The sequence below is a fragment of the Vicia villosa genome, unplaced genomic scaffold (genome assembly GCF_029867415.1).
Source record: "Vicia villosa cultivar HV-30 ecotype Madison, WI unplaced genomic scaffold, Vvil1.0 ctg.000048F_1_1, whole genome shotgun sequence".
NCBI classification, from domain to species: domain Eukaryota; kingdom Viridiplantae; phylum Streptophyta; class Magnoliopsida; order Fabales; family Fabaceae; genus Vicia; species Vicia villosa.
The window spans coordinates 1,301,822-1,312,701 of record NW_026704980.1 but is presented as its reverse complement, the minus strand read 5'-3'; the positions used below and the strand labels follow the sequence as shown (position 1 = coordinate 1,312,701).

Here is a 10,880-nt window from a genome sequence, read left to right as displayed (position 1 = left end):
TAACATCATTATTTTTCAATAATTCATGAAACATAATCAAGCATCATTATTTTTCATTAATTCATGAAGCATAATCAAGCAGTATTTTTTTTGGGTACAAATAATCAAGTAGTATCATACAAACCACTAATAATATCGAGTTTTAAAGCAAATTATATTACTTCTTAAACTTCGAACTTGAAATTTATAGCAGAAAGAACAACAATAAATTAAAATCACTATATTCATCACAACCTTGATTTTTACTGAAAAACAGAACATTCATGGAAACCATTCACCATAGAAACCTCAGCAAGAAGCCTCAGAAAAAGTATTCATGTTTTATTTCAAATTATTATATTGAGCCATCATGTTTTATTTCATTCAATCAATCATGCAATCCAATTAATGATCTAATAATATGACTAGTGATCAAAACCTTCACTTAATTGATGAACAGACTAGATTCTGTTGCATCTAAGCTTTAATTCTACTGCATCTAAGCTTTAAAATAAAATAGTGTATTTTAAGCTCTTTATGAAATGTAAGTGCAATTTACCAATCCTTTGCAACATTATAGAACATTTCTACATTTTGTTCAATAGCATCATCTCTAATTCAGAAAAGTTCAAGTTATGAATCTTAGGCATCAGGATCAAGTCTAACAGTGATAACTTCAATTAGAAAGCTTGGTTTTTAGATGAAAATAGAAAATGTAGCAAAAGCAAGTTATGTACCAGTAATACGAGTCTATAAAAAGTTATACTCAGCAATATGCATTCAAAACCTTTGTTTATAGTAATTTACCACTACTAATTCCCGACTGCACCCTTCCCCCATCCCCGACAGCAACATGACTCACTCAAAATTCAATGACAAATACATGAATAGAATGTAAATAACTCCAGACTCCGAATGCGCGAATCATTAGATTCGGGGATTCAAACCTGACTCAAAACCTACTTTGCTGACAATAACTCAACAAAGGATATGGACCACTCAATAACGTAGCAAAGCAACAAAACAATCCAAAGACTAGGACTATGAGAGATTAATGATAAGAGTGGCACATGGGTTAACCACCTAACCTTGTCATATTGCCTTGTGCTGGAAATATGAACAGAGATCATAATCAAGCAGATGAACCAGACTCTTTAACTTCCTTCTCTGAATCTCCTTTGCTTTCTTTTTCTGTTGCAGATTCTTGCTCCTTAGTTTTGTCCTCAGATTTCTCTTCATCTTTCTTTTCTGCATCTTTCTTTTCTGCATCTGATTTCAGATCAACACTCAATTTCACAAGGAGTTCAGCAGCAGCAGTTACTTCCTCGTTTTCCTCTTTCTTCAGCGATTCGGCAATTTCTTGGAATGTTTCTATGAACTTTTTGCAATCTAGCAGTAAGACAAAGTAACAGTTAATATATGCCATAAATTTACAATCAGCAATTAATGGGCTAGCAGAACATTAATAGAACTAGTATAAATTATTATCATAAAAGTGCCACAGGATCATGTTAAATTCCCATGATAATCAGGGAAAAACATCGTTAAAAAAAAGGGCACATCATTCTACCCAAGGACAAACACTAATTACACTGTAAACTAATCTTGCTAAGTAAACTAGGATCATCAGCTAATGGCCAAACACAAGTGGCATCTAAGCTGCAAAGACATTGGAGATGACTTGGGTAGTATCACACTCACATGTTCAAGTTTGGAAGTCTAAACAATTTGAACAGACATAAAATCAAGAAGAAAAGACACACAATTGATATTCATCCAAACAACCATCATAAGCATCTAAAATAAATTATTTCAACTTAATTTAATTTAACAATAATTTTTTCACAATCAAACTCAAGAAGAACCTAACCTATACAAACACCACTGCAATTTTTTATACAATATATAGAAATTGAAAACTCCAATAAAGTAAACACGAGTCCTTTTTCATAAATAATCATTTCAAAACTCAACTAGTGATCCTTGTTGTGACTTGGGGTTGTTTACCAAAATACAATGGCACGCACAACTAACACCTACGGGGTTGGATGGCAAATATCTAAATGAACAAGTGAAACACATTAATAGACACTTACAAAAGAACAAAGGAAAACATGTAAGAGCTATTCCAATAACCCATCATAGAATCAGCACCTAAACCCACAAATCCATCAAGAATTTATGTACTAGCACAGAGAAACAAAACCATAAACTCATTTAAGAGTTGGGTTAACAGAGCAGTGAACTCTGAACAATTTGAAAACACGGGTAGTCCAACTTTCACATTCAAAACGCCTAAAATTAAGTGCAACTTTACAATCAAGTAATCCACTTAAGTTGCAACTTGCTAGTGGGTAAAGAACAAACACTTTACTTTATTGGGTCATTACAAACACCTGTCTAATACCAACACCAAACACAGACGTTTAGTAGATTAAACTAGATTCATCAGTAGAACATAAACTCAAAAGCACTTTAAAACAAACAAGTCCAAAAACAACACACTACTAAACACAAAAGCACTTATAAAACAAACAAGTCCAAACACAGTTTACCAACAACACACTACTAAACAATTAACAGATCAAAAGAATATTTACTTTCAATTGAAGCAAATCGAATGCAGAAAAGCTCATCTTTCAATTCACCATCAGCATAGTCCCTTGCATGCCAAACACAAGACTTCTCATTCCCAGCATGCTCTTGCACAGTCATGTTAGGCAAAACTAACCAAAACAAAACAATCAAAATCAATTAAACTGAAGAAAAAAAATCAATCAAAAGTTCAAAACCAAAACAAAAGCAATACTCACTGCGGTGATTCGCGCAGATCTTGAGAATCTTAGATTGTCTCATGAGAAGCCTCACTTTTCCAGTCACTTTATGCTTCAGAAACTTCACACTTCCAGCACCTCGTTCCTTCCACTGATTCCCATCCTTGTCAAAACGGTACAGTTTCGCTTTGCTACAAACAAATCACAAATCAGAAATCAACAATCAAGAAATCACAGAAACAGTAAACAAGAATCGATAGAGAGAGTAACCATACAGGTCGAGAATAACTTCTTCCTCTTCTTCTCCGGTGGATACAGCAACCTCTTCGAGTCTGACGATCGGAGCAACCTGAGCGCCGGTATCTTCGTCGTCTCCGGCGGGGACATCTTCCTCTTCGTGGTGATCGGTGCTGGTGGACATGTTGATTGAAGTTGTAGAGAGAGAAAAAGAGAAGTTGTAGAGAGAGAAAGTGAGAGAGGGGTTAATAGGGTTTTTAGGTTTATAAAAAGGAGAGAAAGGAAGGATTTGGTTGTATACAGCGATAAAGTGGTTTATGATTATGCAGTTTTTGGATTGACCGTTCGATGACTGCCACGTGGAGAGGGATGGATGGCTGAGATTTGGATTGTTTATTAACAAAAGAGGAATTATGTTTTGGGTTTACGGATGCCAAGCAGACCCGGGTTTACAGTTTTGCTTTGCGGAGTCACCTGAACCCGAGTGAAAGGCTGAAAATTTGAATTGATTGAATTTGAGTTCGGGTATCATCCGATATTTTGGGTACGGATTTAGGTAGTGTGAAACCCGCATCCGAAACCCAAAATTGCACAAGCTTATAAATATATATATATATATATATATATATATATATATATATATATATATATATGAGAATGACATATTTATATGAGAATGTGAGAATAAATCAAAACCATTAGATTTTAAAATAAATGGTGAAGATTATGAGTGAATCTTTTTTTTCTCTCATATAAATATGTCATTCTCATATGATGTGCCCTATATATATATATATATATATATATATATATATATATATATATATATATATATATATATATATATATATATATATATATGAAATGTATCAAATAGGAGTAATTTTTAAATAAGAGATAAGAGAATGCAATCCTAATCATTGAATTAATCAAGAGAGAGAAATTAAATTATTTATTAAAATATTAATATAATTATTATTTCTCTCTCTTGATTAATTCAATGGTTAACATTGAATCCTCTTATTTCTTATTTAAACACCCTCCTATATATATATATATATATATATATATATATATATATATATATATATATATATATATATATATATATATATATATATATATATATATATATATATATATATATATATATATATATATATATATATATATATATATATATATATATATATATATATATATATATATATATATATATATATATATATATATATATATATATATATATATATAATATAAGAAAGTTAAGTCCCCATATAATTACATTCCTATCCTAAACAAGTCCATTAATCACTTAATTTTTAGGGTTATCCACTTAATTACATCCCTTTAATCTTAATTGATTCTTTAAATAAATAAAAATTAAATTACAAAATCAAATTTTTCCTATCATTAGGTTTCACGCATTTCAGCTTTTGGCCTTTTATTTTCCATCATTAGGTTTCACGTATTCCCCAAATATTTTTCACACTCTTCCCCTACTCTACCACTCAAAATGCATTTTCCAATGCTTTCCTTCCCCCATGCGTCGCCTATTCCAATTCCTGCAGCCGGAATGCAATTAATTTCGTCTCTTTGTTTCCTTGCATCAATTCTTCAACATTATTATATCACAGCCATTCCAACACTATTCCAAACTTTCATCATTCTAAATCGTAAAAAAAAAAATTGATACTCTCAGGTTCCATCAACATGGCCAGAAGAACAGATTTCGTATGTGCTATAGATGATTCCAAAGAATCTTGGCGTCTTTTTGTTCGTATCAACGACCTATGGAGCGTCGTCAATAGCAAAGGTGTAGAACATCTGGAGATGGTCGTCATTGATTCCAAGGTTAATAGTTATTTGTGATTTCTGTCTATTTTAGGGTTATTCTTGGGATTATTAGTTTACATGCTTCTATAATATTGTTCATCTGTTCTTATCTTTGTCAGGGTGATCGAATACAAGTGTTAGTTTGCAGTGACCATACATCCAAGTGGAAGCAGTTGCTGAAAGAAGATATGACTTGCATCATTAATAATGGAAATGTTTATGATAATGACTTTTAATGGAAGATGTGCGACCACCCTAAAAAATTTGTTTTCCTCAGCGGTACAACTGTTAAACCAGTTGAGCTTAACAATATCCCTTCAGTCAAAAAAATTTTCAAAGATTTCCAAGACATACTCAAAAGAGAATGTAAAAGGGACAGGCTTCAAGGTATCCCCATTTCATTTTATATTTTCACCCTTTCTTTGTTATAGTGATATAATATCTTATGTAAAAAAATTGTTTTTCAGATATCATAGGTGTTGTTCATGAGATCGGAAACTGCGAATCCAAGGCTGGAGGAAAAAAGATTGTCATTTCTTTTAAACTGAGAGATTTTGGGTAAATTGTTGTTTTCTCTATGTATTTGATTCCTTATTGCTGCCGTTGTCACAATTTAATGGTTATCTGTATTTTACAGTGGGAACATTGTAACGTGCACTTTATGGGATACTTATGGATCCAAGTTTTTGAATTATTATAATGACAAAGCCAACTGTGGAGCAATAGTGATTGTTGTGACTCATGCAATCGTGAAGGATTCCCAAGGTATTGCATTTTTAGTTTTGTTATGTATGATAATTATACACTTTCACTCATTTTAAAATCTGATTTTCCAATTTCAATTGTTTTCAGTCTCCAATGGCTGGAGTGGCTCAAAATTTTTGATCAACGAAGAAATTGACGTTATCCAGTAATTTATGTCAAAGTATATTATTAAACTATTAATAGCCATTAATGTTGTTTAAAGAAAAATCTAAATTATAATGTTTGCTTACTTCTATATGATGATTTTTCATAGGTTGTCTGACTCTCAGAAGAATGAAAAACCATCCCAATCCACACAGACTATTTCTACTTGGTCAGGCTCAACCCAACACACAACGCTTGATAAGTTTGTTTATAATGCCAAATGTACGCTGTTAGTGCATTTGGTCAAGTTAAAACAGGTTCATATATTTTCAAGTTTATTCTATCAACATTTGGCATTATGTAATATTATGAATCTTAACCAATTAAATTCTTTACAGGAGACTATTTGTGTTACTGTGGCTACTACTTTAAAATTTGTTGTTTCCAAACACCAGCTGCACTTTGAAGGCTCCAAATCCAGATAATCCATATAAATGTGGATGCGGCGAAAATGTTATGAAACCCGTACCAAGGTATTGTGAAATTGATGTTTCAGTTGTTCTTAGTTTTTTTTATTTTGCTGTGTTAATAATAATTAGAGGTATTATTTTATATTCTTTTTTAGGTATAAGGTTGAGATACATGTGGTTGATGGAGATGCCAAGTTCCGATTTGTGTTTTGAGATAGCGATTGCTTTAATATAATAGGAAAAACAGCCTACGATGTCCGCAAATCCATGATTGAGGTATTTAGATATTGATATATTTGTAAACTTTTTTATAACAGACATGTTGCTCTCATAATTTCCAGCCTTATTCATTTTTTAGTGCCTTCTAAATAGGATGGTGAGGATGATCCTATGGTTTATCCAGACGAACTTGACACCTGTTGAAAAAGAATATGGCTTTTAGAGTCAAGGTTCAGCCAACATTCAATCAAGGTTCGGTTCAGAAGCTTATAACCGACCAGTCTTCTATTGATCACATCCAACGGACCTACGTCAAATCTGAGGTAACCATATATGACAAACTATTAAGTGTTTAATTACGTCTTATCTGGCGATTCGTTATAATTACATTTCAATTGAAACAGGATAACAAAACTCCAAGCATTTCCAGCCAAGAACCAAATCCTAAAACGGATACCCTGGTAGTGCCTGAGTTATTATTATCCAATATCTTCAAATTTAGTCAATTTTGGTTCATATATTTAATGTTTACGCTGTTAATTTATTTTTCAGACTGTTATCAGCAGTGGTAAGGATCAAAGAAAGGAAGATAATTTTGATTTTTCTGCTGTAAGTTCATTATCATAAACATTTCCATTATTTTTCTGTTGTATACTGAAATTTCAATTTATGTGCTATTCATACATTCTAAATTAGCCTTCTCATTTTATTTTTTTGGTAATCCTGTAGCATTCAGTTTTGGCATGTGGAGAGAATGATCCGGAAAATAACAGTATGGCCACCCCCAACAAAAGAGAAATTTGAAACCCCAACAAATGTGAAGTCTTCGAGTGCTACTAAGGATCAAAATGAATGTGACATTGTCGGAGCTACACAATACTCGGGTAGCAAGCCACTTAAGAAGGTGAAGATAGAGCCAACAAAGTCATATCCTGTTGATTCACTTCTTTTTTTTTAATTATCTCGATGTTGTTAAGCTCTTATTTTAGTAATGGATTTCTATTATCATTTTGGTGTATTTTGAATTATGGTTTTGGTAATGTTTTTTTATTGTAAGGTATTTATCGTTACATTCGAATTGTGGTATATCTTGGGTTTATGATTTAATGTTACATTCAAAAACCCTACTTTCAAAGCTATTTACTTTTGTTTAATTATCTGTCAACCCTATCCACATTGAAATTCGAATGATATACTATACAACACAAAAACATAATCACCACATAAAGTAGGTTGTTTTCTTATTTACACATTGCAGCTTAGAGAACACCATTAAATTTTAATATGGATTTATAAGTCTTAAACCGATAAATAGCATAAATATGTTGAAAGAAAAGATGGGTAAATTGGTTTGACAATTGAATAACAGAATTTCTTGCAAAATATACGCTTTCGGAAAATACAAAACTACATATTTAAATATTATAAACAACAGAATTTCAACAACAATATCCCATAGCAAAATTATAAAACATAATTATCCTATAAAAATGTGTAGACAAGGCATATTTACATGTACTAATTTTCAACATTAATGTTATACTACACTTTAATTGTTAAAAATCTGCAGGTCTTATATTTTTTCTTTTTGTATCTGAATAAAAACATTTTAATAATTTCAACAAATATATTTCACTTTATTTTTTTAAAGAGATACTGCATAATCATGTTCCTTAACAGTTAATACCATTTTCACATGTACACTTTAATAATTACATTCTTAAGATTTTAACCATACTTAGTGCTTCTATACTACTTTTTCATTGGGTATTTCAAAGGACTCTTTGTAACATGGAAGAAGTAGAATCCTATGGAAGTAGAGTCATCATTTGATATCTCATAAATACCTGCCTTATTTAATGATGTACATCGGTAACCATAATGTTATATTAGTCCTTCAATGATTCCTCTAAATTGTGGCAGCTTCCTTCAATGCTTCTATAACGTTACACCATCATTTACGCCTAACACTTTTCAACCATCTTCTTCAAGAACTCAGCCTCAGTAGTTGATAATATCAAATATTGGAAACCCTCACAATTCCGTTTAAACCGAATGGGTGTGAATTTGAATAAAAGGTTTGACAACTCTTTTATTGACTCAAATGTTCATTCTCAGGTCTCTCCATCGTCTGCACCAGAGTTGGAGGTTAATGATTTATTCTCTGATTCGGATGACAATAGTATAAAAGGTACATTAATATTAAGGACTGTTTTTTTCCAGAACCACTCATCATATTCAACTAATTACTTTGCTTCATTTTTTATACGATGCAACAGGTTTTGAATCAGATTCAGATATTGAATATTCCGATGACGGTTTTAATATTCCAACTATATTGAGTCCTACAACGACGTCGTTATCAAGTAATGATATTTATATGTATTTTTACCTATATTACATATTTGTGTAACCATTTTATTAATATACATTTTGGATCAAAACAGTATAACAACGATTATTTTAATATCGTGTTTATTATAGGATACTACGATATAGGAGACACTAATGTGGAATGCCAACAGTGCGGTGCAAATATGTGGTATCTTGAAAGAAAAGAAAAGCATCGAAACAGAACAATTCCTAAATTTTCAATGTGTTGCCGAAATGGTAAGATTCAACTTCCATTTCTTAAGATGCCACCTAAATTCTTGCAGGAACTGTTATTTAACAGTGATGCGGTTCAGTCTCGCAATTTCCAACAAAATATTATAATGTACAACATGATGTTTGCATTCACTTCTTCTGGTACAAAGATGGATAACCGTTTTAACAATGGAGGCGGTCCTCCTACTTTCCGTATTCAAGGGAAAGCATGTCATAGAATTGACAGTATGTTGCCGATGCCGGGACAGAATCCTAAATTTGCTCAGCTCTATATTTATGATACTGAAAAATGAAATACAACACAGAATTAATGGAATAAGGTATTTCTTTTGCTTTGGAATTTTTTGTTTTCCCTTTTTGTAGCTCAAAGTATTTCAAAATAATATGATAACACACATTGAAATTAAAGTAAATTTCAGAGACAACTTAAGCTCAAAATAAATGACATGCTACCTTGCTTCTTAGTTCTGGTAGTTCTTGGTTGGTGTCATCATTCTTTCTTCAATGCCAAGTAAATTCTCTAAGAAAATCGAGCCATTGGACATATCAACGTGTCTCCATTACTAACCCCTTTGGTTTTCAAAAAGTTGTACCACCCTGCAGCAATGTACATTTCATATCTCTTAACTACGTTTTTGCGTCTTGCTGTGTTGATTTTACAACTGGACAATTCATGTCTGTCTACATCAGCAATTATAATCGACCTCTGATTTCTTCTTAAGCAGTATTTTGCAATTTCGCGCGGAAAATGTTGCACAATATAAATAACCCAAATGTAATATATTAGTAAAAACCAATTTCACATATTATATATTTAACAAAACAAATTTCACATATTTCATAATTAAGTATACATACGATTACCTTAACATTGTTGGTCTTTTTCTTGGCATTTTGTATCTTAATATTCCAATAATATGTTTTCTTTCCTCTAATGTAGTAATGTCTAACTTTGTATGGATTTTTAAACTTTTTATCTTGCTTCAAAGGAGCTTTCTTTTCCTATTTGCATAGCCATCATTTGCATTTTCAATTTCATTGTTGTCCCCACGTACTTCCCTAAAACTGGCCAACAAATCTAATCAACTTTACTTCCAGTAACATATATATATATATATATATATATATATATATATATATATATATATATATATATATATATATATATATATATATATATATATATATATATATATATATATATATATATATATATATATATATATATATATATATATATATTGTTCTGGCCTGGGCCGAGCAGGCCCAGCTCTTCTCACTAGCCGAGCAGGCCCAAGTCATTGGGCCCATTTACCGGATAACCGTCAAGAGTTATCCACGCGCGAAGACCACGCGTCACGCAGCGGGGGATTCGGTCAACCATCTCCGAACCCTACGCTATGCTCATCCAGAACGTGGGTCACCTGCTGACTCAGCCCTAGCACAAGGACGTTCTGGCAGTTTCCTAGCACGTGGGCCTCCAATTAGATTTGGCCCAATTAGGAAACCTTGGCCCAGCGCTGGGGGCTATAAATACCCTCTTTCACCAGAGGGTCAGGTATTCTATTCTTCACTCTCAACCCTCATTCTCTGATAGCTACTAACTTAAGCATCGGAGAACCTTGCAGGTACCCCCCCCCATCTTGCTCTCCAAGCCAGATTCCGCTGCCTTGACGATTCTTCTGATCTGGTACGATCAGTGGCGCCGTCTGTGGGAATCTTGCTCCCCCTTCTTTAACAAAGATCAAAGCATAACCTTTCACGATCGTCATGGCTAACAACAACAACATCCCAAACTCCGATCCCTTCCTCCTGGAACATCTGATCGAAGATTCCACCCGCGAGGTGACGAATCGTCGTCGGCAAGAAGAACCACAACATGCTCTTGCCGGACAGAGAAGGCTGAGAC

The 10,880-nt window shown here is 32.7% G+C and overlaps 2 protein-coding genes across 2 annotated transcripts; one reads left to right on the top strand and one right to left on the bottom strand.

Moving 5' to 3' along the window:
- Window positions 1–730: 730 nt before the first annotated feature.
- Window positions 731–3,259, bottom strand: LOC131623048 (ran-binding protein 1 homolog b-like). Its single transcript, XM_058894071.1, has 4 exons — window positions 3,029–3,259; window positions 2,793–2,944; window positions 2,580–2,705; window positions 731–1,368 (listed from the first exon to the last, which is right to left on the bottom strand). The coding sequence occupies exons 1-4, from the start codon at window positions 3,172–3,174 to the stop codon at window positions 1,112–1,114; spliced, it is 681 nt and encodes a 226-aa protein (XP_058750054.1). The 5' UTR covers window positions 3,175–3,259; the 3' UTR covers window positions 731–1,111.
- Window positions 3,260–5,068: 1,809 nt separating this feature from the next.
- On the top strand, window positions 5,069–6,358 carry LOC131623088 (uncharacterized). The gene is made up of 7 exons (XM_058894111.1): window positions 5,069–5,213; window positions 5,294–5,384; window positions 5,464–5,591; window positions 5,679–5,736; window positions 5,845–5,964; window positions 6,131–6,208; window positions 6,301–6,358. Exons 1-7 carry the CDS (start codon window positions 5,069–5,071, stop codon window positions 6,356–6,358), a joined length of 678 nt encoding a protein of 225 aa, XP_058750094.1.
- The last annotated feature ends 4,522 nt before the right edge of the window (window positions 6,359–10,880 follow it).

Bases quoted from the DNA above. Each gene is read 5' to 3' on its own strand.
- LOC131623048 (XM_058894071.1), bottom strand. From the start codon at position 3,174: ATGTCCACCAGCACCGATCACCACGAAGAGGAAGATGTCCCCGCCGGA. The intron at 2,706-2,792 runs GTGAGTATTGCT...TGTTTTGGTTAG, and splicing joins GATCTGCGCGAATCACCGCA to TTTTGCCTAACATGACTGTG. The intron at 1,369-2,579 runs GTAAATATTCTT...TCTTACTGCTAG, and splicing joins TCGATTTGCTTCAATTGAAA to ATTGCAAAAAGTTCATAGAA.
- LOC131623088 (XM_058894111.1), top strand. From the start codon at position 5,069: ATGTGCGACCACCCTAAAAAATTTGTTTTCCTCAGCGGTACAACTGTT. The intron at 5,385-5,463 runs GTAAATTGTTGT...TGTATTTTACAG, and splicing joins TTTAAACTGAGAGATTTTGG to TGGGAACATTGTAACGTGCA. The intron at 6,209-6,300 runs GTATTGTGAAAT...ATTCTTTTTTAG, and splicing joins GTTATGAAACCCGTACCAAG to GTATAAGGTTGAGATACATG.